General features: G+C 39.6%; 1 protein-coding gene across 1 annotated transcript in view; it reads right to left on the bottom strand.

Moving 5' to 3' along the window:
• Positions 1-27909, bottom strand: part of EML6 (EMAP like 6) — a gene marked incomplete at its 5' end in the record, with an annotated part of 331238 nt that overhangs the window by 181703 nt on the left and 121626 nt on the right. Inside the window, 3 exons of the mRNA XM_027775960.1 lie at positions 681-749; positions 6166-6264; positions 12988-13147. Coding sequence (XP_027631761.1) covers positions 681-749; positions 6166-6264; positions 12988-13147 — 328 coding nt within the window. The remainder of the gene's footprint in view (positions 1-680; positions 750-6165; positions 6265-12987; positions 13148-27909) is intronic.

Below are 27909 nucleotides of genomic sequence, written 5' to 3'. Positions count from 1 at the left end.
TTTTGCATTTTATTAAAGCATATTATTTACAGTCCTATAGGCAGATGATCTTGGGCCAGATCCCAAAGGCTCAGGAGAAATTTTTGCTAGGTCAGAGTAAAAGATACTGATTGTGTTCATTTTGCTACCTGGGTAGCAAAATAGAAAGAAGCAAATGTGAACCTAGCCAGAGGCAGGGTCGTGCTGTGTAGTCTCTTCGAGGAAACCAGCGGCATTTAAAACCCTTCAGCTCAGATAGGTGTACTGTGTCTCCCTCTGTTCCATGTTGAACACAACGTGGCATCCTTCTAAGAGAACATACCAACATGTCAAAACAGCTTTGACAAGCAGCCTGTGTAAATATTCATTATAATGTAAGAACTTCATTCACAGCACTAAAAGCAGAACTGCTGTAAAATGTGTAACCCTAGAAGTCTTCAGTTTAGTATTTAATTAACATAAAGCATCCTTCCCAGCTGCCTCCTGAGCACTTCACTTCATTGTTACTACTTTGCATTTCTGAAAGCACGCCCATCAGCGGATGTTAGCTTACTCCAGTACCCAACAGGTAAGAGGGCGCTAAATTTAAGGTGAAAAAATGTACAGTCAAGCAGTCTCGCAACACCGATTTATCTGTATAAACACCCAAAATTATTTTCTTGAAAGGTGCCAAAAAATTTTTTTTAAAAGAGCTACTTTACCTTTATATGTTTTACTCCACAGCTAACCACTCTGTTTGGCTGGTATGGATCCCAGGATATATCAAAAATCTGTCCAAAAAAATGAAAAGTTTGCTAGGTTGATCATTTTACAGGTTTTTGCCTTCTTCCAGTGCAACTGCCGATACTCCTCTGCTACACTTAGACGCACGCAGCTGCACAGAATGAACATGGAGGACTTGGCTCTGGAAACGCACCAGGAGCTGCTCACACACTCTATCGCCTCCTGTCTACTTATCTGAGGCCTGCAGAGAGAGGTCATTAACCACAAGGCAGGGCAAACTGTTGTCATGTTTAATTCTGTCCATCTGGGGTAAACAAATTTTGTTGATTTAAGATTCCTTTTTGAATAGAGCCAGCAGATGGTGTAGCAGTTAGGTTGCTGCACCATAGTTCACCATGGCTGACCATAGTTCGAGTCCTGGCCCCGGTGGCTTCAAAATCATGCCAGGCACGTGTGCATGCGTGCCCAAGATTACAGTAGGAGAATGGAGGAGAAGGGACTGCGGCCTGCCCATCTCCCCTGGAGGATAATTTCTCACTTTCCCTCTCACTGTCTCTGTCTCTCTCTTTCTCTCTCTCTCCAGCAACAGCATATACCCTAAGGCAAAAATCTCTTAAAATGAAAAAAAAGATTTCTTGAACAAATTTTCTATAGCTCTCCACAGCGCTAACAAAACACTTTGGAAAAAGCTTTTCAATAAAAAAAAAAAAAATTTAAATTATAAAACGCTCCATTTTGACTAGAAAAGTTTTTGATATTTATTTATTCATTTTAGGTTTTTATCATAGGGCATGTATACTCACTAGAGAGAGGCAGACAAAGGGAAAGTAAGAAATCGCCCCCCAAGGGGGATGGCCATACCACAGTCCCTTCTCCTCCATTCTCCTCTCTGGATGGGCATGCACGCACATGTGCCCAGGATGATTTCGAAACCACCATGTCCAGGACTTGAACCTTGGAGTTGGCCATGCAGAATCCAGTGCCTTAACCATCACGTCACCTACTAGTTCCTAAATAATTTTAATAATGTTAAATTAAACAATTCAATGTGACTGATAGTCTCTAGTAATCATAGAACACAAGCAGAAGCTCTAGTTGACACTAACTTAGACTACCTAAAATAGGCATCATTGTAATCTGACCCACAATTTATATTTTCAGTTCTCCAGGACACTGAAAACATATCTGCTGATGCTATTTGTTAGTCTTCAAGAAGAGCTACTAGTTGGTAGTTCTATTTTTGTTTTTGGAGACAGGAAAGAGAAGACTGTCAACCATGAGAGTCAAGTGCCTACAGCAATAGTTTAAAATGAGGTTTCCAGGGTCCTTACAAAACACTCATTTATTGGGTCTGGAATTGAGTCCAGACACTGATAATTTGAAATGGACTCCAGGAGATTCTGATGTAGGTAGGCCAAGGACCACATTCTGGGAAGTGCTCACGAAAGAAGGAAATACCAATTGTCAGGGCCAAAGTCTAGTCCAGAGAAAGAACAGAGACCACTAATTTCTCATCACCTGGAAAGAAGCAGTTATGAACTCCAGTAGAGCACTTGGTTGAAGAATCCATTTTAGTTGTTTGAACTCGGGCAAATGTCAGCATCTCATACCTTGGCCTCATCTTCTCTAAAACAGGTAACACTATCTCAGATTTGTTTAAAGGTCAATTAAGATGGCGTACGTGAGGGCCAGTCATAGTAGCATACTCTGACACTGCTCCTCAACAGGCTGAAGTCACATGGGAGATCCGGGTTCAATCCCCAGCCCACCCGAAAAGCCAGGTGTGGTAGGGCTTGCCTATAGTCCCAGCAAGTTGAGAGGCTGAGGCAGGAGGATAGTAAGCCCAGGGCCAGTGAGGGCAAGATAGCAAAACCTTGTCTGAAAGCCGAGTGTGGCAGCATGTCCCTATGATTCCAGCTACTCAGGATGCTGAGGCAGGAGGATCACAACAGGGCAAGATGAAAAATAACCTCAAAGTTTATCAGAAGCAGTCAATAACTGATATTGGCACAAAGACATCAGTAATAAAAAATAAAACTGTATGTGATACACATTATAGGGTCAAGGGAACAGCATTTTAAAATATTTTATTAAAACATCATAAGCTCTTAAAATTAGACTTCATGGGACCAGCAATTGGTGTAATGGTTATGTCGCGGGACTCCCACAGGGTCAACTGTGGTTTGAGTCCTAGATCTAGCAGTTTGAAACTCACACTAGGCATGTGTGCATACATGCCCAAAATCCCAAGAGGAGAGTGGAGGACAAGGGATTTTGGCATGGCCATCCCAGGGTGATTTCTCGCTTTCTGTCTCTCTTTCTCTCTCTGTCTCTCAGGTGAACACATGTGCCCTATAGCAAAATTTTCTCTAAAAAGTTAAAATTAAAATGAAAAATAAAGTTGCAGACTTCTCACTAGAGTAACATTGCAATTTTTACCATCTATCCCTAACTAGAAAGTAAAACAAAGGGCACAGTCATTGAAATCAGATGACATTCAGTAGCGTCCAAAGAAAAGCTTTAGACAAATTAAACAGAGTTTAATTGGGTAAAGAATTACTCACAAATCAGAAGTCCTTCAGTTCTGTGACATGGGCAGTATTTATACATAGAAAAATGAAATGAACTATTGAAATATCTTGATTGGTTACAGCCTTAATATTTGCCTTATTTGGGTATTTTTTGTTTTGTTTTGTTCTAAGAGAGATTTTTACTATAGGGCACATGTGCTCACTGGAGAGACAGAGAGACAGAAGATGAGAAATCACCCTTTGGGGGAATGGCCACGCCACAATCCCTTCTCTTCCTTTCTTCTCTCAGGATCGTGGGCATGCATGCTCATGTGCCTGGTATGAGTTTTAGGCTGCTGGGTCTGGGACTTGAACCGTTGTTGACTATGTGGGAGTCCAGTGATGTAACCACTATACCATCTTCTGGTCCCTGCCTTATTTATGGATGTAATCAATTGGCAGCCTGTGATTGGCTGAGACTCAGTTATTTGTTACCAAAGTATACTTCTAAATAAAGCTTTTGGTTGTTCACTTACAAAGTTAGGCTGCAGTTCTTTACAGGGACTCAAAGTATGGAGAAAACCTCTAACCAAATTTAACTTAATTTAGCAGTAGGAACTGAAACAAGAACATCATTTATGTTCAAATCTAGGTTGTACACAGGCTTTTTTTTTTTTTTAATAAAGAGATTTTTACTGACTCAAAGTGTTCATAACTTTAGTTTTCTACTTTTTTTTTTTTTTTTTGGAGAGATTTTTGCTATAGGGCGCGTGCGCTCACCAGAAAGACAGAGAGACAGAAAGCGAGAAATCACTCCCCAGGAATGATGACCACGCAGCAATCCCTTCTCCCCCAATCTCCTCTTGGGATCTTGGGCACATATGCACACGCGCCTGGCATGAGTTTAAGCCACTGGGTCCAGGACTAGAACCACAGTCAACTACATGGAAGTCCAGCAACGTGGCCATTACTCCATCTGCTGGTCCCTGAGTTTTCTACTTTTTTTAAGATAATAGGTGCAAACTTCTGACACACACACACAATATACTAATTCAGGCCAGACTACATAAATGATTCAGAAACAGAAGTAGTAATTGCAGAATAACTTAAATATTGCATATGAGTTTGTTCTTTTTTTAAGTTTTAATTTATTTTTTAAAAGAATTATTTTATTTCACGTTTATGTACTTATTTATTTATTTATTTATTTATTTTAATTTGACCAGAGGGGGTGGGGAGCGAGAAAGCAAGCAGCCAGTTTCAGGATTCGAACCATGGTTGGCCATGTGGAGACAACGCCCCTAACCACCACACCATCTGTGAGTTTCTTCTGAGTATAGTTAAGCACAGCATCACAGCTATGTGTCCTGGGTCTCAAGTCCACTTTTTGTGATCACTAGAAACTCATGTGTGATCCAGTCTGACTCAACTTATAAGATATGATGGGATCACAGCATAAGCAGAAAAATAACAACCAAAATTGAAACATTGAACATATTTCGACTGAAATAGTTCATTAAGTGCTGAGTTATTCCCTGAGTATAGAACCCAAGCATGACTGTGCTGTAAAATCTCCCTAGGAGTACTCTCTGTGCAGCCAGGGCTGGGGACCACTAGGCCAGATAGGCCTCTTCCAACATCTCAGTGCTACATCTGCTCATCCCTGGGCTTTCTGAAGACTTAATCCTAGAGAGAATTTCTAACAACTGTGGGTCTTCTTTCAACTACAAATTTCCAGAGGTGAGTGTACCATTTATATATATAAAAAAAAAAATTTACAGCTCGCACTAAGCAAGAGACAGTTAATTTAATTAGTGCCTTATTCTACAGACAGAAACATTATACAAAAATACAGAACAATCAGAAATTCAAGGCGAGATAGTCATGCAAATTCACTTTTCTTTTAAACTAGAAAAATTAAGACAATAAAAGTTATTTTAATTATGCAAGACAATGGAGAAATAGATTTTGGAACAGTTACATGTATATGCTTGCTTCATTCTCTATCTTGTCAGCTATGACAACGTGCGTGATCATTTCTGATCGCACTGATTCAATATGAATGATAAAGCAGGCCACAATTTACATTCGACATTCTCAAATGTAACAGAGAATCACACAGTAGTCATTATAGTCATTTGAAGTCAAAATGCATACCCTTGTAATCATATTTTGTGAATATTTTCTAACTATGCCAGTGTCTAAATGAATACATCTAAACTATACACATAATTTCAAATTCAGTTCTATTTTCGTTTTATGAAGAAGCCAAATGCCAGCATCAAAAACTTGCCTTGCCTATAAAAAGCAGTAGCTATTCAAATAAAGAATCGGATCTCCAGAAGCAATCATGCTAGCAGTTAGTTACTAGTTGTGAGTTAGTCATAGTAGTAGTATGTTTATAAATTGACCGTGTGTGTGTGGGGGAACCTACAAGTGGCAAATTTACTTTCATTTATTTATTTAAATTTATGTTTTTAGAGGTTTTTGCCTTAGGGCACGTGTACTCACCGGGGAGAGACAGACAGAAGACAGAGAGGCAAAGAAAGACAGTGAGAAGGAAAGTAAGAATTCATCCCCCAGGATGGCCACGCTGCAATCCCTTCTCCTCCATTCTTCTCCAGGATCTTGGGCAAGCATGTATACATGCCCGGCATGTTTTTCAAGCTGCCGGGTCCAGGACTCGAACTGCAGTCGGCCAAGTGGGAGTCCAGCAACTCCACTGGTTACACCACCCCTGGAGGGTGATTTCTCACTTTCTGTCTCTCTGTCTCTGTCCAGCAAGTGCACGCACCCTATAGCAAAAATCCCTCAGAAAGAGAAAGGAAGAAAGAAGAAAGAGAGAGAGAAAGAGAGAGAGAAGAAAGATAGATAGAAACAAAGTCTGAGAAGTGATATTGCCCATTTTGCCACAGTTTTGAAATCTGCTTAGCTTGATCCAATGAGGTCTTACCCGGTCAGAATGGCCAGTAGCAGAAGCCAGGAGTTTCCCCTTCCTCCAGTCCCAAATGCAGACTGTGTTTTTGGCATCCAATCCCACAGAGGCTAAACGCTAGAAATAGGAATAATAACTTAGTATCAGAAAGCAATGGAAAGATTTCCCATTCATCATCATTTATTTCAACAAAGACTGACTGCTTATCCATCATGAGGTAGGCATTGAATTTTTCATGGACAAGTTAATTTCTTCAAATCCATCTTCAATTCAAAACTAGGCATATCACAATAGATGACATATTAGTACACATGGAAACTTCAAAACGTTCATGGAAAAACTAGAAGTACAAGTTTATTCTGGTGTAAAAAATTTTGAAATCCAAGCAATTTTTTTCATAATATGCTTTTTCTTTCTTTTTTTCATAGTTGTAACACCACATGATTTATTTAATTTTAGTGTCAATTAAAGAGAAAACAGGATTCAAGTGATTACAGTTCATCTATGCCACCTCCCAAGAACAAATATTTGATTGAATGTGAGACCTGCCTACACTAAAAATCTGCTTCAAAGTCCTCCATTACTCCACAGAAGTAGTCTGTCTTAGCTGTTTACTGATTTATCCTCCTATACTTTCTACTGTTTTTTCAACTAATTAATTTATTTACATTTAATCATATCTTTACAGTGTACAACATTTCTTTTTACAGCACAAATACTATCCAAGTCAGTCAAGCCAAAGATATTGCTCTGTAACTTATCAGCAAATAGCTTCTCTTTTTTTTGTCACTTAAGCGTACTTTTCCTTGCTTTTTCTTTCCCCTTTCCCTCTCTCCCTTTCATACTAAACTTTTTCCCACATTTTACTGAACCACAAAATACCTTAAACTAAAAATATGGACAAAGCTAGAATCTCGTTACAAGTGCACTGTAATTTTCTTTTTAAATTAATTAATTAATTAACATTTATTCCCTGAGCATTGTCACAGCATACAAAATGTGATTTCCCATCCAGAATATACTGTACAGAGGCTTAATCATAATTAAGCCAATAATTAAGTCAATAATTTTCCATTTTTAGTTTCATATGTATATATATGTATGTGTGTGTGTATATATATTTTTTAACCCCTATTTCTCGCCCTCTGCCATTTCTCACCCTCCTCCCACACTATCTCAAGTGTCTACAGTTGTTTTCCATTCCTTCACCCACACACACATTTCATTGATTCACAAAATTTCTTAAATAATCTTAACTATTTTTCAATAGCAAGTTCAGCTGGTATATACATATCTGACTTTAGGCGTGAAACTCTGAGTAGAATTAATATATTATAAGGTAGCACCTAGTTGATGCTTACCATGGTCATTAAATAGGTATTTTTGAATTTCAAGAAAAGCAGTTTTAGCTTTGATAAATCAAAGAAATACTAAGGAACTTTGCTTAAAACTTAAAGCCAGGAAACAGGTTAGGATTCTGTTCAAATAGTAGGTAAATGAACCTAACGGCACCACAAGACAGGACAAAAATCCTTAAAACTGGAAAACAAAGCCTATAAGAAAATCAGTCATGTAAAATGCTTTTTCTATGAACTTATAAAAACACCCTTAGATGCTGACAGTTCAATAACTTAAAAACTATAGTTCATTTGTTCTTTGAAACACAAATATGTGCAAACTTTCATGAAGTCTCTGATAAATCATAGAAACAAAACTTAAAAACAGGGTTTAAAATTTACACACATTTATGTATATGTATATGTGTATGTGTGTGTGTGTGTAAAATAATTTATTTAACTTTCTTTATTTTTAATTTGACCAGAGAAGGACAGAGAGAGAGACAGAGACAGAGAGAGACAGAGAGAGAGAGAGAGAAAGCGAGCTACCAGGTCTAGGACTTGAACCATGGTCGGCCATATGGGAGTCCAGTGCCTTAACCACCACACCACCTCCTGGTCCCAATATATATATGTTTTTAATTTGCCAGAGGGCATGTGCACTTGATAGAGAGAGATAAAGGGAATGAGAAAATACCCCTCATGGGGGTGGGGTCATACCACAACAATTCTCTTCCCTTTCTGTTTTCAAGGTTTTGGGCACACACATGCACCCAACATATTTTTCAAGTCACCAAGGCTGCTTATCGGTCATGTGTGATTCAGCCTCCTCAACCATGCCACTGGTTGGGCCTAAAATTTAATCTTAATGTGTACCTTAAGAAAGCCTAGGATCTAAAGTCTGGAAGCTTCATACTGCTAAAATTAAAGGATTTGACAAAGAGAAGAAATAAAATAAATGAACTTTATGTTCATTCTAAATTTTCTATAATTTCACAAGCATTTTAAGTGACAAAAGAAGAATATATAATTTTATTAAATGTAATCTGGCACATCATCTCATAGTCTAAATTCTTTGGGTTCAGATCAGAATTTGGCCTTGAAAGAAAAAGAATATTCAACATATATAATTATATGCAAAATCAAAAGTATCAAAAACAGGTATGAGGAATTCCAAAATCAACTTCTTGCAGGGTATCACTTATAAAAAGACAGCACTCTATAATAGAGGTCTGGACTGGGAGTGAGTAGTTTTGGCTTCTCTTATGACTGTTGGAAGCCATATATAAGATCTTGGAAAAGTAATTAACCTTCTTAAGTCTCAGTTTTCTCATTTGTAAAATGGGTATAAACATGTTTGTTCTTTCCATCTTGTAGGTTTGTTTTTGTTTTGTTTTGTTTTGTTTTGTTTGGAGAGGCTTTTTGCTATAGGGCATGTGTACTTACCAGAAAGAGAGAAAGAGAGACAGAGAGATGGAAAGCAAGAAATCACCCCTGAGGGAGGATTGCCACACCACAATCCCTAGTCCTCTATTCTCCTCTCGGGATCCTGGGTACACACGCATACGTGCCCGGCGTGAGTTTAAGCCACTAGGTCCGAGACTCAAACCACGGTCAACTACATGGGAGTCCAGTGACATAGCCATTATGCCAACTGCTGGTTGTAAGAGTATCTGAGGCTATGTCTTCACTGAGGATGTCTCTATGTGAGTGGATGTGCTCACACATGACATTTATATGCGTGTGGAGTGACAGCAACATACAGTTAAATGTATACATATGTTGTTATGCAGGGATTGTTCAGGTTTTTTCACTAAAGGTGGCTTCTATTAACAATATTTAGCATCAAAAAATATAGTTGGACAGCCAGCCCTATAGCGCAGTGGTTAAGTCCTGTGTGTAAGGAGCCAGATCCCACGTGGATGACCATGGTTCAAATCTCAGCCCTTGCAGCTTGAAAACTGCACAAAACGTGCATACATGCATGCCCCAAATCCTGATGGAATGGAGAAATAGAGAAGGATTGAGGCACGATCGCACCCCACTGGATGTGCTCATGTGTGTGCTTTCTCTATCTTTTGCACACATACCCTCTGACAAAAACAAACAAGAACAACAAAAACAGATATTTGGAGGTTTTAAAATGTGAGGAGGGGTCTTTTTATTATTTTTTTAAATTGAGAATTCTAGCAATAAAAATGATTATAAGACACGGTTGTAGTTTTAGCCATATCAGAAAAGTTAAATAGGTAAATTCCATTCAGCTTATTCTTAAGGTTTTTTTTAATTTTAATTTTTATTTCATTTATTATTATGACTTTTAATTTGACCAGAGGGAAAAAGAGAGAGAGGGAAAGTGAGAAAGCAAGCTGCCAGGTCTGTGACTCAAACCGTGGTCAGCCATGTGGGAGAACAGTATCTTAACTACCATGCCACCTGCCAGCTCCCCTCTTTTTATTTATTTTTTTTAAATAGAAAAAACACTTATCATAAACATGGGCACAAAAGTAAAACCCACATTTCTTAATTAAGAAAAAGTAGAAAAGAAATTGGTTTTATTCATCTGTAGTGACAGGCCCCATAGCTACCTGAAAAGCAAATTTATCTCCTTTAGTTGATTGTGAGATGATGGGCCATTTGTCATTTTCCAAATATCATTCGATTCCAGCCAACTCTGCCTAAGGAATAAGGCGGATCTGAAGCAATAGGCATCAACAAACCATGAAAGCCATCACAGCAAAAACAAAAAAAAAAAAGGTTATTTTTCTCAACTGACAGTTAAGTTCCATGCATTTCACTTCTACTCTCTCCCTTCAAAATGAGACCTACAGGGCCAGTGGATGGTCCGGTGATTGGAGCGCTGGACTCCCACATGACTGACTGCAGTTCAAGTCCTGGACATGGCAGCTTTCTCACTTTCCCTCTCTCTCTCCCTCTCTTGAGTCTCTACCTCTGTCTCTGGCAGGCACATGTATCCTGTACCAAGTTATAAAATAATAGTAGTGATAAATAACAATTAAATGGATAATTAATTTTTTAAAAATGGGATCTACAGGAGAAGAGCTAGGATTTTAACACAAAATAACATGGACAAAGAACTAAAAGTTAAAGCTGGAATTTCTTCTGCTGCTTAATATTTTCTTGGGACACTTCAGGACAAATTTTATAAAGAATGCTTGAATAACAATATCAGATTATATACAGTTACACTGGGAAACACATATGCATCTGATACATTCATCAACTTAATAAAGAAGTCAGAATAACCACAAGCCTGAATGAATATCACTACCAGTGATTTCTCTTTATACGATGGAATGTATGCATTTATCTGACTAACCTGGTTACGATTACAGAGTAATAAAATCAAAAGCACATACACCAGGTATCTACATATATAGTGAATCTATTGAATAGTTCTAGAAAGGAAAATGAACAGTTGATGATCAATATCCTCTTAAAAATAAGTGAAAAAGATAAATGCAAGTCAATATTAAAAACAAAAAGGTGGGGGCTGGCCAGTGGTGTGGTGGTTAGGGTACCGGACCTAACATGGCCAACATGCCAGTCAAGTATGGGACCTGGCAGCCTGAAAATCACGCCAAGCACATGTGCCCAAAATCCTGAGAGGAGACTGGAGGAGGAGGGACCGCAGCATGACAATCCCCCTCAGGGATCTCTCTCTTTGTCTTCTCTCTGTCCTCTCTCCTTTTCCCTCTCCCTCTTCTCCTCTGCCTCTCCCTCTCGCTCTCTGGGGAGTGCACAAGCTCTACAGCAAAAATTTTAAGAAAAATGAAGTGACTCCAGCTCAGCCATGCAGTCACTTAGCCCATCCTAAAAGCCAGACACAATATGGCACATGTGTGGTCCTACGGAAGCTGAGACAGGGAATTGTGACATAGCAAGACCCTGTGTATTTATCAAAAAAGGGACTCAAACCAGGTCAACTCTCACATTTAATCAACCCATTGACTCTTCTGAAAACTCTCAGTTCAATCAGTCCTCTATGAGTGATTTCAAAGATCTTTCCATGGCACTGACTTACAAACTTAACTCCAAAAGTTGCCCGAAATTGGATTGAAGGATTTAACTAGAAGAATGGGAAGGGTGAGAGAGACCGAAGCAGGGTGGTACAGGAACATGGAAAAGGCTGGGGGAGAAAAGGCTCAGCCTGACCTAAGAGGTGAATGTAGTGGGAGCTGCGAGTGTCCCTCTATGTATCCATGCCTTCTTCTAGAGCATATTAACGTATTTACATTTTCTGCCAAGTGTTGTTGTAGGTCAAAGGAAGGAGGGAAAACGTGGTTGGGGGTATTGGGAAGGCTTCATGAAGATCTTTCCAGTGTCTTCAAAGAATGAGTCAATTCCAGGGGTACAGAGGGCGAGTAGGGCATGTCAGGTGAGAAGGACAGCATGAGAAAGGGCAGGAGGTGCAGAAGTGCAAGGCCTGATAGAGGAAATCGCTAACTTGTCCAGTTCAATTACAAGGGGACAGTAGAAAAAAGACTAAAAAAGTCGGTTAGCCACCCATCTGCAAAGCGTGCACTTCACTCCAGGGATACCCAGGCATTCGTTCAGTCTAAACAGTGCTTTGGCACTTTTTTCAGTTGGTGAAATGCATAAGCAAGAATCAGCTATGGGGAGATTAGTGAAGAGATTACTTAAATCGAGTCAGACATGATATTGACTTGGAACTTAAAGGATGGTGGCAGAGAGAATGAGAGAGAAGGGATGAATGTTAAAATTTTCATAAAGAAACATAGATACGAGGAATCCATGACTGCTTGAACTGGGAAAGGGTAGGGAGAAGGAGCTGGAAGGGAGGTAAAAAGCCAAGAAGAGTCTTCTCAGTGATTAGGAAGTGATGTTACCTTCTAAATGCAATAGGGTAACATAATGCTCGAGGTCTATAAAAAAGGCTTGGTCCAGCCCTTTTCCAAACAGGAAGCTAATAATGGATAACAAAGTGGAATTGCAGAGCCATGGTAGTGCATAAGATCTTGACTTCTTTTCTTTTTCTTTATTTTTTAAAGTTTATTTATTTATTTCTTGAGACAGAGAGAGAGAAGGAGAGAAAGAAAGGAACTTCCAATGGGGTATTGTCATGCCATGATCCCTCCAACCTCAAGCCTTCCAAGACAACCAGCCAAGAACTTGGGCACACCCAGTGTGTCCAGGTCAGTCCATCTCCTCTCACATGGCTCCAGTACTGGGCAGCAGTGCCCTAACAGCTGTACCACCATGGCAGGGCCCGTGGCTCCTTTTATGAAGGCTTTATAACCTGGTGGAGGGATGGGGGAACTCAAACTGGAACTTATCCAGAGCTGGGTGCTAGTACTACAAACTTGAAAAAACGATCAAATAGGCAAGAACTTCTAGAAGGCTGCCAAGGGGAGGGAGCAAGCGGTGATGAATTTTCTGAGACCATTAGCTATTTGCATTACGATTTTAGGTGAATTGTGAGAAGTCGCTGAAGAAAACTGAAACAGAATAAGATACACACCTGTCCATCTGAGTCAAAAGCCAGGCAGGCAACTCCGTGTGTGTGGACATCTTTAAGAATTGACACAGTCTGGACATTATAGGAATCCCAGATGCATATGTACGGTTCCTTCCCAACTTGGCCAGTTGCAACGAGAGTTTTGTCTGGGTGTAAGGCAAGGCTGAAAGAGAAAAAGGCCACTCTTTACATCTTCCAACTGAACAAAAACATCGATCAGCTTTTATCCAACATTGTTCCTCATTTTAATCATCTGACAAGATGATCTCAAGAGAAACAGTCTAAACTATCCCCAGAGCAACTAATTACCTGGTTGGTCTAAATTGAAATAACTTTGGCCAAGAGACTTAGCACAGTTTGACAATAATTTCATTTGGTCTTAACCACTGGTTACCTTAAAAATGAGACACTATTAATGATTATAATTCTCCACATAGAAAATCTTACATATGAGTCTCTGACTCCTTTATGTTATGATATCTACTTACTGATATTCTTTTTTTTAAGAATTATTTTTTATTTAATTTTATTTATTTATTCATTTATTTTAATTTGACCAGAGACACAGAGAGAGAGAAAGAGGGAAAGTGAGAAAGCAAGCCGCCAGGTTCGGGACTCAAACAATGATCAGCCATATGGGAGTGTCCAGCACCTTAGCCATCATCACGCCACCTGCTGGTCCCCCTTACTGGTTTTCAAACTATTACTCAACTTTCAAGCTAGCTTTTGACTTTAATTTGGTGGAAAAAATAAAACAAAACTGCTCTTACTCGGAGAGAGTTCACTCTCATAATTCATTAAACCTGCTTGCAGAAGCTCTGGATATTTTCCTCATCAGCATTTCAAAGCACAAAGAGGTCTCAGAGTCAAGTGCTATTTCTACATCTGTTGTCACAGGTTATACATTTTAAATGGAAATTTCTCTTCTATTTTACATACATCACTGTGATACGAAGAGAACTCCAAATTACTAAGCTTGTGGTTTGTATAGCAAGTTTTCTCTTAAGTCCAATCAAAATAAAACCTTGTCAAATACCAATTAGGAAGCTGTCGCAGTCAAGAAGAAGTCTTACCGGGGACCAGCAGTTAAAGGAATGGCTATGTCACTGGACTCCAATGTAGTTGACCGCAGTTTGAGTCCTGGACCAGGTGGCTTAAATTCATGCCAGGCACGTGTGCGTGTGTGTCCAAGATCCCAAAAGGAGAATGGAGAAGGGATTGCGGCATGGCCATCTCCCCTGGGGAGTGATTTCTCACTTTCTCTCTCTGCGTCTCTCTCTGTCTTTTCGGCAAGTGCACACACCCTATAGAAAAACCTCTTAAAGAAAAGAAAAGAAGTCATCTTATCATTATTATACCTAAAGAAGCAATCACACTAATGTTTTAAAGAATTTGTATAGAAGTTCTACCTTTATATAAGTAAATACTTGAAATTAAAACAAAAAAATGAGCACATCACCTATATAGAAACTAGTTTGTTGTGTCAAATTAGTTTAGTATGTTCATGCAGTAAACAGAACTTTTTTCCATTTCAACTTTCAGCATGGATTGCTAGGAGTGTATGCTTTCAGATCAGACACCTGGATTTGGATATTGGCTGCCCTTATTTCACCTGTTTTTTTGGATAAATTACATGATCTCTTTTGCATTAGTTTCCTCATCTATAAAATAGAGATAATACTTGAAAATAGAGGATACAATGAACCTACAGCACACAGCACAATGCCTGGCACAAAACAACACCCAGAACAAGTTTCTGCCTCATCACTGGCATAGCTGGCATGATGCAGACACAGCCAGCATGAGCAAGTCAGCGTGCTTACAGAACAGCTGGCTGGAAATGTGGGCTGGCCCCCTAGCAGGGGTTTGCTGGGAAATGCATCCTCAGGAATCTTAATAAGGAAGCACTATAAAAAGATCATATGAAAGGGTAGCCTGCCTTTTCACAACAGGTGAATAGTAGAGACTTTAAAACCTTAAGATTGTAGAGCACTTTAGCTTTCAGAATCGATGAGAGATTACCAACAAGATATAGAAGGCCGTTTCTGATCTCAATTTTACTGGGATGTAACTGGTGTTGATATCTAGATGTCTCAGAAAGGAGTTCACTAAGAGAAAGCACTGACATGTAAAGAAATAATTTTAAAATATCAATATAGGGGCCAGCAGGTAGCGTAGAGGTTAACGCAGCTGGATCCCACATGGCTGACTCAACTTTGAGACTCAAACCAGGCAGCTTGAAGATCATACCAGGGACATGTGCATGTGTGCCCAAAATCCTAAAAGGAGAATGAAGTAGAAGGGATTGTGGTATGGCCATCCCCTTTGGTAGGAGGGGTGGTTTCTCACTTTCTGTCATTTTGGTGAGCACCCACACACTATGGCAAAGATTAAATAAATAAATAAAAGTCGATATATATTCACAGTGACATAGAAAGATGGAGAATGGAGTGACCAGTTCCCCAGGGCAGAACAGAAGACATAGTTCATATGAAAGACAGGGCTGAAGGGCATTCATGTTAAAAAGAGAACATCCACATTTAGTCTTTGCAAAAAATGGCAAGAAATGAGATGCGTTAGACAAGCAGGGATAGCTCTTGAAAGCCGCTAGCCATCCAGCAGGTTAAGGTACTGCTGACAGTTATTCACAGGAACATAGAGTAAACAGTGTCATAGTTTAGGAATGTAAGCCCAGAATTGTGAGATGCAGTGCAAAGGACAGATCTGTGAGTGTTGGCAGGAAAGGCAAGGAGGCCAGTTAGGAACTAGATGAGAGATCATAAAGTACAACAGAGTGGAGGAGACAGAGCATGAGTCAAGAGCTATTTAAGGGAGAGAAAGGGTTAGGATGTTTGAGGTTAAGGAAAAGCCTGGACATATTAAAGTTGATGTTTCTGCTGGCAACTGGGTTTGTAACTCGGCACTTGGCTGCAGTCATGTTTGAAGCCTAGGAACCAGATCAGGGAAAAGATGGCCTTCACTCCACCCTGCTTTTAGTGGAGAAATCAGAGACTCCTCAGGTTCAAGTCATATTTGGAGTCCCAAAGACTACGAAAAGAATTTGATTAAACTGCACAATGCATGAGAAAAAGGAACATCTTCCTTCTCCCAAAAAATGATTCGCTGAACATCAGATGGGGTCGTCTTCCTTCACCCAAAAAATGATTCGCTGAACATCAGATGGTACAAGAAACTTTAATTACAAAATGCTCACTGAAAAGAGACTGAATGATCCAACCATCCTGTCTCTTTCCCCTGCAACAGGCAGCAGGTCCTACCCAGGGATTAGAAAATAAAGAGGAATGAACATAAGAAAGGACTTCTCAAAGCTTGTGGAAAAATGAAAATAGGATTTGAGATTATTTTGATGTAAAAAAATTTGAAACCTGTACAGTTTTTCATAATATGTATCTTCTCTGAACTTTATGAAGACCCCTCCAATTTCCCCTAGAAGGTCAGAGACACTGTTAAGAAACATAAATGAAGCTCTTTTGTTGCGATCACAGCTTCTATTTTAAAACACTTCAATACTTGATAGATTCCTCAGATTGTGAAGGACCCAGAATTTAAAAAATCAAAAATCATTGTTCCAAGTAGTTCTTACTCTAATTTCATGATTCCTGACTTTTAAATGAGGACGTGGAATAAACAGATTCCAACAAAATTTTAAAGAGGCCTTCAGAATAATTTCTTACTCAAGGTTACTCAGCAGTGCATCCTCAAAATATCCCATTTTGGACTTAAAGTATTTTTATTCTGGTGATTATTCTTTTATTTCATATTAAAGCCCATAAATTTATCACATTGAAAATTCACATTAGGGGACCAGCTGATGGCATAATGGTTTTACATTGCTGGACTCCCACATAGTCAACTTTGTCGAGTCCCAGACCTGGTGACTTAAAACTCATGCCAGGCACACGTGCATGTGTGCCCAAAATCCTGAGAAGAGAATGGAGGAGAAGGGATTGCAGAGTGGCCAGCCCCCTGGGGGATGATTTCTCACTTTGTCTCTCTGGTGAGCACACGTGCTCTATGAAAAAAAGAGAAAAAAATTCACATTGGATTTATCTGTTTCTTGCCAGAAATTCATTTATGGTATTCTTTAAATTAGTTCTTCTAGTCCATGTTACCCTTCTAGCTAGATTCCACCTCTGCCACTTAAACACATTAACAGAGTTAGACTTTCACTAAGAAAGTCTCTAACATCACTTCTCTGGCTTGCAAACAACATGACTGCTTAGAATGACTCACTATGTTACTATTTATCCATATCCATGTCAGGAACAGGGAGAACAGAGAACAATCTTAATCCACTTTCTCATTTGTTACTTTCCATCCTCTTCCCAGAAACACCACTTTTCACCTGGGTGATAAAGTGACAAAGTGATAGCATCCATGTATCTTCCAGAGTCCAGCCAAGAAGCATCTACTTTAAATTCATCATATCTCTTCAAGAGCACTTTCTAAAACTCAAGAGGTGGGGAACCCACAAACTTTGATCTCTGGATTTGCAAGAGTACAATATAAGTTACCAACAGTGGAGGGGTTGCAGCAGCATTTATGTAATAATAAGCAGGCTCCCATATAGCTAAATCCATCCCTCTTCTGCGTAATTCAAAATAATTCTTTGCCCTTTCTACATCATGTCCTAACCCTAAGGGAGCCACCCCGAGAATGTCTTTAGACCAAGCAGCAGATTAAAGGTTAGGTCTTCGTATCTAACTGAGGACCCTTGGTGGAAAGAATCATGCCCCCGAATTCCTGGGTCGCAGTAAGATTTTATGAGGAATGGCCAACCACTGTGTCCTTCCACAGAGGAAATCGTGGCAGTGGAGAGTACCACCATTACAGAAAACATTTGTTCCACCCTGTGCCTCTCGGCATCTTCTTTACCACATTGTAGTGTTGTGATTCTTTGTGTGAATGGAAGTATTGTTACTACTTACTCATATTTTAAGTCTACCTGATAGTTAAGAGTCCATAAACTCAATTCCCTTTGCTTTTCTAAGAAATGTTGCACCTCAGAAATTTTGCAAATTATTATAGCTATAACAGCAATGTCACAACATTAAAACTTTTTAAATTGACTCTCTTTCATTGAGGGTCTTGATACAATGGAAGTCTTATTCCACATCTACATAAAAAAGTTATGTGTCATTCTATTTTTCCTTTAATACTCAGTTTATTGCATTTATTGTATGCCAAACATGGCAACAAAAAAGGAATCGAGCTTTGAAAGAACTGCTTCTCTCTGTGTACATATAAATCTAGTTCCATTGGGAAATCCCATCTTCTGTTACCATAGCAATAGAAAGCACTGCAGAGAAGGATTTTCATCAACCTATCTGGAGAAGAAATTGATTTGTTTCTCTAGCATGCCAGGAGGGCAAAAGCATGTCTTCCTAATGTCAGATGAGATCAGAAAGATTTCCAAATATGTTGTGTAGGAGAAAATAGGAGAATTAATAGGGTATGGAAAGAGGTAGCCTCACTATGAGGCTGAACAAAAAACCACTCATCAATACTAATTGTTCTTAATTCCTTGAGGCAAAAAATTATATTTCAATATCTGTTTCAACTACAGCATTTCATAAATGTCTTAACTTTACTTTTTAAAGGTTCATTTCATTTTTGCCCAGGTTGTGTCAGTGATTTCCTCAATAACTCTATCAGTGTAATGCTTTTATTTTGTTTTTTAATGGTCTCACCAAAAAGGAAGCATGACAGTCTTCTCCCTCCCTTTCTTGAATAATACCCTGACACAAGTTTTCCAGTGTTGGAGGCACAGGCACATCCAGGTGCTCAGACCACACCCTCTGAGGAGAGAGGGGAAGGTTGCTGCTTTGTGGGTTGAGGGTGGTGATCCAACCTCAGTGAATATGCATCTGCAAAGCACAAAAGGCAAAGACTTGATCTGAACACAGTGGCCTAGAAGCAGTAGAACCTCAGATGAGGATGGCCGTGTTCCAGTCCTGATCCTCAGATACACTTGGCACTGCACCAACACCAGGATTGTGATCTCATCTGACAGTACGAAGAAGACCCCACCTTCCCGGTGGGCCTGGGAGCAACAGCAAGGTGGGTGGACCACCAGGATCAATAACCATTTTCTTGAACTGTGTAAGTCCCAGGGTACATCTATCATCCATGATAGAGCTGCGGTCCCTCATAATGGGCTTCTCAACGAGCTGGATGAATATGATTAAGAAAAAATAGAGAAATATAGTATCTTCCATGTTGAGTTCTGCCATATTTGGGTGCCATACTTATAACAGTATGGAAGTATATCCCAGCAGTATCTTCACATCACATAAAGAGTGATTAAGAGCATTGTGATTTAGCTGCCTGGGATCAAGTGCATGTTGGAGCCAGCTTGGACTAGTCAGCTGGCAAAAACAGATTATTAAATTTTAGAATCTTTGTGAACCAGTTGTTAAATACAACCACTGTTAAAAATTAAATTATGCAGTCATGGGAACCAGCAGTTAGCGTAATGGCTATGTCGCTGGACTCCCATGTAGTCGACTGCAGCTCACGTCCCAGACCCGGTGGCTTAGAACTCATGCCGGGTGCGTGTGCGTGCGTGCCCAAGATCCCGAGAGGAGAAAGGAGGAGAAGGGATTGCGGCGTGACCATCCCCCCTGGGGGGTGATTTCTCGCTTTCTGTCTCTATGTCTCTGGCGAGGGCACGCGCCCTATAGCGAAAACCTCTCCAAAAAAAATTAAAATTAAATTATACAGTCTTGTAACTCAATAACTTACATTTGATACAAAGGTAAAAACTCATCACTTCATAATTATTTTACTACATTTTATTATTATCCATAGTCTTGAGGTTACTTATTAGGGTCCGATCTATTTTATAGTGGAAACACTACAGGATGGTATGTGACTATACATCCCTGCCCAATTCCATCTTTAAGGACATCATGTTGGTGGTTTGAAACCAACCTATTTCACCATCAAAAGCCTCCGTGTCCAGATGTTCTGGGTCGTGTACAGGCAAAATGTCTGGTCCCTACACAGCTGAGGGCTAAGCAGAGAAGCTAAATGGTGTGGTGGCATGTATTGTAAAATGGTGCAAAGCACAGCAGCTGCTCCTCTCACACCCCAGGCTCGGCAGGAGGCTTTTGATGGTGAGGTAGGGTCCAGGCGACTTCTTTACCCTCTGCTTCTGGGCAGGTGAAGACTTGAGCAGCTGTGTGCTAGCCACACTGCAATCCCCTCCCCCTCCAACCTCCTCCCATGACTTCAGGCATGCACGCGCACTAGCCCTGCGTGATTTTTCAAGCCACCAAGTCTGGGACTCATTTATATCAGTAAAATTTATAATATATTTAGGAATGTATATATATACGTTTTTTTCCCTCTCGACTAGCTGGTTATTAAATTGTTAACTAATATATCACTGAGGCATGTTTACTCTACTTACTGGCAAATAATAATTTCTCATAAATGATCTTTACTCAGTCTCTCTGTGCCTCATTTCTAATCCATAAAATGGGAACAACAATAGTACCTATCTCAAAGCATGTAAGTATTATTATGAAGATTTAACAAATCCTAAAGCAATGATTATAATAGTATCTTTTTTTTTTTTTTGGAGAGGTTTTTTTGCTATAGGGTGCGTACACTCACCAGAAAGACAGAGACAGAGAGACAGAAAGTGAGAAATCACCCCCCGGGGGGATGGCCACGCCGCAATCCCTTCTCCTCCATTCTCCTCTCAGGATCTTGGGCACACACACACATGTGCCCCGTGAGAATTTAAGTCACCGGGTCAGGTACTCGAACTGCGGTCGACTACATGGGAGTCCAGTGACATAGCCATTACACCAACTGCTGGTCCCTATAATAGTATCTTTTAAAAGACAGCACTATGTAATTAATATTCTTATTAATTGTCATGTGATAGACACATCTACAACCTTGCCTTACTCTGGAAATGGACATTCTAAGTCAGAGAAATTCAGACTTACAGACACAGTGAACTATCTCCTAAATTTAAAAATAGTACTGCACTTGAGAATTAAACTGGGGGGAAAAAATCACATGAAATAGTTAACTGAAGATACCACCCTAAGAAGAAAGCATCTGAAGCAAGATTTGGGAATTTAATTCAGTTATGACTGACAGTGAGAGAATCTATATTAAATTACTAAAATCAATAAATTTGAGAGTGAAATGTTACTAGTAATGGAAGTTCTTCTTAAAATCTTTATAAAGAGGAGTCAGAATTAAGACACCAGAGTGTCAGTTTAAGGAGAGACATATAGGTAAACTTATGCAGTTATCTGATTTCAAAAAAAAGCATTAAGATAACTCAGTAGAGAAAAAATAATTTTTCAATAAGTAGTCTGAAACTATCAGATATCTGTATTTTTAAAAAAAAGAACTTCAATTCTTACATCTCACCACATACAAAAATTGTCTCAAATGGCCCAGAAATCTAAATGTAAAAGCTAAACTATACTACTGATAGAAAAAACACAAGACGAAAATCTTTGTGTCCTTTGAAAGATACTAGTTTCTCAGAAAACAAGCATTTTTAGAAAATGGGTAAACTGGACCTCCAAAATAAAAACATGGCTATGTCGTTGGACTCCCATGTAGTTGAACGCTGTTCAAGTCCTGGACCCAGTGGCTTAAACTCACGCTGGGCGCATGTGCGTCCGTGCCCAAGATCCCAAGAGGAGAATGGAGGAGAAGGGATTGTGGTATGGACAACCCCTTCGGGGGGTGATTTCTCACTTTCTGTCTCTCTGTCTCTCTCTGTCTTTCTGGCAAGCGCACGCACCCTATAGTAAAAAGCTCTAAAAAAAAGAAAGAAAGAAAGAAATGACGAAGAGGAAAAGGCAAGCCAGCAAGATTGGCAGAAAAAAGTCACCAAGGAATTGAACCCAGAAGAAAAAATGTTTATGATTCAATAAGAGCACAGCCCAATTTAAAATATGGCCAAAGACTTGAATATTGTCAAACACAGAAGAAATGAAAAAGACTGACAATACCAAGTATGAGTGAGAATATGAAGCAACTGGAATGTACATTGCTAATAGGAATATAAAATGATAAACCACTTTGGAAAAGTTTTTTACAAAGTTAAACACATGCCTATAGGTATGACCTAGCAACTCCATTCCTAGGTATTTACTCAAGAGAAATGAGATGTCTAAAAGACTACACACGAATCTTCATAGTACCTTTATTTAGAATAACAAAAATCAGAAATAACTCAGACATCCATCAATAGATGAATGAAAAATAAATTATTGTATACTCATACAATGGAATTGTACTTAGTAACAAAAAGGAATGAATTGCTGACATACACAGCATAGATGGATCTCAAAAACATTATACTGAGTGAAAGAACTCTAGAACATTCAGTAGAATACTGATATCCGTAATATCTGAATATCTGAATCATACAAAGTTAGGAATCAAGAGATACTGTCTCTAGTTGATGGCCCAAAAAATTAAAGTTGTAAAAATATAACTTAAAGCTATAAAAGTAAATGTTAAGGGAGTAAAAAAGGAGAAGAAGGAGGAGAAGAGAAGGGATGGAAGAATAGTATCTATAAGCTATATCTTCATGCATTTAAAAGGAAGTTAATCATGTTTAAATTTGATAAGCTAAGATACAGCCATTGATCATACTGTTTTTGGTTTTTTTGGGAGAGGTTTTCACTATAGGGTGCATGCGCTCGCCAGACAGACAGAGAGAGACATAGAGACAGAAAGCGAGAAATCACCCCCCAGAAGGGATGGTCACGCCACAATCCCTTCTCCTCTGTTCTCCTCTCGGGATCTTGGACACGCACACACACGTGCCCAGCATGAGTTTTAAGCCACCGGGTCTGGGACATGAACCACGGTTGACTACGTGGGAGTCCAGCGACATAGCCATTACACTAACTGCTGGTTCCCTAACCATACTGTTTTGACATGGAAAGTAAACCAGAAAGAAAAGTCCTAAGAATTAAGTGTTTTTACAGGGACCAGCAGATGGCATAATGGTTATATAACTGGACTCCCACATAGTTGACTGTGTCAAGTCCCGGACCTAGAGGCTTAAAACTCATGCTGGGCACATGTGCATGTGTGCCCAAAATCCCAAGAGGAGAATGGAGAAGAAGGGACTGCAGCAGGGCCAACCCCCTAAGGGGTGATTTCTCGCTTTCTGTCTCTGTCTGTCTCTTCACTGAGTGCACACACTCTATAGCAAAAATATCTCTCTTAAAAAAAAAAAAAAAAGGTTTTTCTCTTAAAAAAAAAAAAAAAGTGTTCCGGGACCAGCAGGTGGCATGGTGGTTAAGGTGCTGGACACTCCCACATGGGCAACTACAGTTCGAGTCCCAGACCTGGTGGCTTGCTTTCTCACTTTCTCTATCTCTTGGTATCTCTCTCTCTCTGGCCAAATGAAAATAAATGAATGAATAAGTAAATGGAATTAAATGAATAAATCTTTAAAAAAAAGTGTTCCTTTAAAAAGCAAATTTGAGATGTGAAATGGTTAGGGCAGGGATAGTTTCTTATTATAAGGCTTTCTGTAATTTTTTTATTTGTGTGTCTTATTGTTTTGATACAAATATAAAAATTAAAAAATATCCTAGGTAAGTATGGAGCTGGCAGGTGGTGTGGTGGTTGAGGCACTGGACTCTCACATGGCTGACCATGGTTCAAGTCCCAGGCCTGATGGCTTGCTTTAACTTTCCTTCTCTCTGTCTCTGGTAAAATTAAAATAAATGAATAAGTAAGTAAAATTAAATAATTATTATTTTTAAAATCGTAGATTAATAAAAACAGATTAACTTATACATTAAAAAAAAAGAAGAAGGCATCTAGTGGTTTAGAAGTTTTCCACAGGCAGGAAGTAGGAAGGGATGTCTGATGACTATATCAGATTTACCAACCTCCAGATGTTCTCATCAGTATAATTGTTACTGATAACATGAATTTGATCAGCATGCTTGGTCTTACAATGCTTTCTTTGAAAAAGGAGAAATACTGCCTAAGACTTTAACAACAATTTGCTAATGAGAAGTTTTTACTAATGAGAGAGTTCTACACGAAACCCAGCTTTCTGGAGCTATTTATCTCTTTTTTTTCCTCTTTAAGAAAGGAGCATGACTCAAACATTGAGGGTTATATCTGGCAGAAGTCCTGTTAATTTAGAATAATTAAATATGCCAGTCATGCATTTCAGTAAGGTCTGATTAAATACTTTAGAGAAGTCATTAGCGAATCCATCTGGTCTAGAGGCTTTGCCAGATGGCAAAATGTTACTACCTCTATCTGTTCTGCTCCCGAAATATTCTACCTCTACTGTAAAGTAGCATACAGCCATTTTCAGGGTAAGTCTTATTTTGCTAGTTTACATTATACAGGGATGTGGATGGCAGAAGGCAAGCCTAACAACTGTTGGCGCCACCTCAACTGAGCTGCTAGATTTCATGGCTGTGTTAAATGACCTATCATTCTACTTTTGAATTCAAAGGAATTAATCACTTTGGTTTCCTCAGAACGTTCTATGTCACACATCTCAGATGTTGTCCCACATCTGAGTAGAAAGAATCAAAGAGAAAGATGACCGGCTGTACTCCACACCCATGAGACTGTAAGACACCAAGATGAGGAAGAATTTGCTCCATCAGGATGGCTAGCTAAGTAGAAAAGAGAAAGTGGCCGCTTTTGATTTTTTGTTCAATTGCCAGGGAGTGCATGTGCTCCCTGACAGAGACAGAGAGGAAACAGGAGGGAGAAAGCAACCTGCGCCCCCCCCCCCTGCATGGGGCATGATCATGTCACAACCCCTTCTCCTCCATTTCCCTATCCCCTTGGGATTTTGGGCATGCACGCACACATGCCTGACTTGTTTTTCAAGACACTGGGGCTGTGACTCAAATCATGGTGGGCCACATGGGATCCAGCCCTCATAACCACTAGGTTATGAAGTCAACTGATTTTTTTTTTTTAATTAGAGTTGTACAGCCTTGGAAATGTGCATTAAAATGACATCTTAAAGTTGTTTCAATACTTTCATCATGCAAAGTTAATCCTCCCCTTTTTTAATGAGGGGAGGTAGGGAAGAGAGAAATAGATGTTTATGACAGGGTCTTGCCATTGCAATCCTCTGCCCCAGTCTCCCAGTCAGCTAGGATTACTATGCCTGGACTGTTGAGGTTGGTCTGGGATCTGAACTCAGGCCTTCCATAGAGTCCTAGCCTCACATGATAGTGCCTTACCATTGGTACCACCATGGCCGGGTCCAGAGTTAACCTTTCACTTATTCATTCCCTAACAAGCCGGGTCAAAAAAAAAAAACAACAAGTATTCTTCAATGTATTGACAATGGCGATTTTAATACATATAATCACTTCACCAATTAGTGTCTAAAATAAATGCTTAAACTGGGACCAGCAGTTAGCGTAATGGCTATGTCACTGAACTCGCATGTAGTCAACCGCGGTTCGAGTCCCGGACCCGGTGGCTTAAACTCATGCCAGGCACGTGTGCGTGTGTGCCCAAGATCCCAAGAGGGGGATGGAGGAGAAGGGATTGCGGCATGACCATCCCCCCTGGGGGGTGATTTCTCGCTTTCTATCTCTCTGTCTCTCTCTGTCTTTCTGGCGAGTGCACATGCCCTATAGCAAAAACCTCTCCAGAAAAAAAAAAAAAAAAAAAAGTACGACATGTGCTTGGGTGCCCAAAATTGCCAACGGAGAAATAGAGGAAAAAGGATTGAGGCATGACCATTTCCCATGGGAGGGCGAGTTGCTTTCTCACTTTTCCTCTCTGTCTCTCTCTGATGAACCCTCTAGCAAATTAAAACAAAAACAAAAAGCAAAACTAGAGAGCTCAACATTTTACTGCTGTTCTCAGTCCCCAGCCTCACAACTGCACTGAATTCTCAGGATAAGCATCAGGCTAAACTGAAGACCTGCTCCCATAATAAAGCCACGCTTGCATATCTAATTGGCTGATTTAATTGAATCTGATCAAACTATTTATGCTCATAAAACTGTTGCTTCCAAGGGTACTCTGACCATCTGGGAACTACAGATAACACAATATGGCAACTCTTTCAGCTTTGGTTTTTATTTTGCTCTTGTTACCAGCACCTCTCCTCCCCCTCATTTTAATTTTGTTCCTCTTCCTTTTCTTCACTTTCCCCTTCCTTTCAAGTTTTCCTCTGTCTTACCCATATAAAATCTTTAAAAGTTTTTAATTAGTTATTTATGCCAAACTCAGCAATAGTTTCACAATCTTTTTAAGATTCTACATGTGTAAGAAAGTATGTATTTCTACTGAGCAGAGAGAGGTAAGGTTACAGTTTTCTTCTGCCAAACGGAGTACATGCAAACACTCAGCAGAGGGTCTGAGACCCAGCAACCACTTAAGGCACAGAAGCTACAGTGACAAGGTCTTTATCAAAACAACCAAAACTGTGTTTTACCACAGGAAAAAGATTCAAAACCTCAGAAGCACCAAATAAATTACCCACTGTGATCTGTCAATGTGGAAATAAAAACTGAAATATTATCTTTTCCTCATTCTTTCTTATATCAGGAGCAGTAGTTGTATTTCTGCTATCTTCAGTATTTTTAAAGTTTGCTATTTTATTCCACTAGAGATAAACAGAGAGCGGAAGCTGCAGAGTGAGACCAAGTGCATTCCCTGATAGTCCTGACTCTGCCCCAGCCAGCCCTAGATATGGGTACACACATACCAGGCATATCCAGGGAGGTCTCTGGATGTGAACCGGCAACCTTTCCATATGGGTCTGCCTCACATAGTGTCACATTTTCCTGCTGGACCACTGTCTGGCTCCTATGTATTTTTGAAGAACATCCATTACCAGAGAGCAGGGGCTTTAGACTAGTTTTTCTACTAAAGAGATTTGGAACAGCACAGAGTCTGGCTAATGGACTCTTATAAATACATGTTGAATGGGTAAATAACTAAAACCTAGTATTCTAGATGTCCAAGTAAGAGTAAAATGGATGAAAGAACACCCTAAACAATACAGGTATCCGCCACACACGTATCCCTGTCACAAACTGCACACAAGAAAGAGGATGAAAAATACCATATGTACTCAATATTGTTTCCCTTCAAGTATTTAACATCATCTAGAAGATTAAAATCTAATTTTTACATTTTTTAAGCATTTGCCATAGAACATGTGTACTCACAGGAGAGAGAAACAGAGAAAGTGAGAAATAATCCCCCCAGGGGGATAGCCACGCTGCAATCCCTTCTCCTCCACCCTACTCTCGAGATTTTGGTCATGCACACACATGCACCCTGTGTGATTTTCAAGCCACTGGGTGGGTCTAGGGTTCCAACAGCAGTGAGCCACCTAGGATCCAGCACTATAACAACCACATTGTCTGCTGACCCCACAATTTCTTTTTTATTTTTTTTTTAAATACACTTCTTCCATGAGAAAGGGAGAAAGAGAGAGAAAGATATACCTCCAACCGGGTCCTCATGCTGTGACCCATCCCTGGTCTCAGCAGGCCTGGATCACAGTCATACACACACCTGGCACACTCAGAAAGGTCCCAGGCCCGAACCTGGGGCCTTTCCAATGAGAGTCCAGTTGTATTACCACTGCTCTACCTCCTTGCCCTAAATCCAATTTTTAAAAATGCCATTCTGAGAAGTTATGGCATAACAATTTACCTCACAAAGCCTTGCACTCTTCTACCCAAATCTGGTATAAAATAAGACATAACCATATATGTGATATTGATTCTTAAAAACTGCATATTAGTTTCCTAGGTTTTTCAGAAACAAATGTTGAATGGAAATGAAAGCAGGGTCTTTGAAAACCAACAGCATTGCAAACAAGCCTAATTCAGCATCATCGGTTTTCCTTTTTATTTTAGCTCAGCACAAATGTTTTCACAGGGAAAG

The sequence above is a fragment of the Tupaia chinensis genome, unplaced genomic scaffold, assembly GCF_000334495.1.
Source record: "Tupaia chinensis unplaced genomic scaffold, TupChi_1.0 Scaffold000622_1, whole genome shotgun sequence".
Taxonomy (NCBI): Eukaryota; Metazoa; Chordata; class Mammalia; order Scandentia; family Tupaiidae; genus Tupaia; species Tupaia belangeri.
Note: the sequence above shows the minus strand (reverse complement) of the source record. Positions and strands in the feature narration are given on the sequence as shown.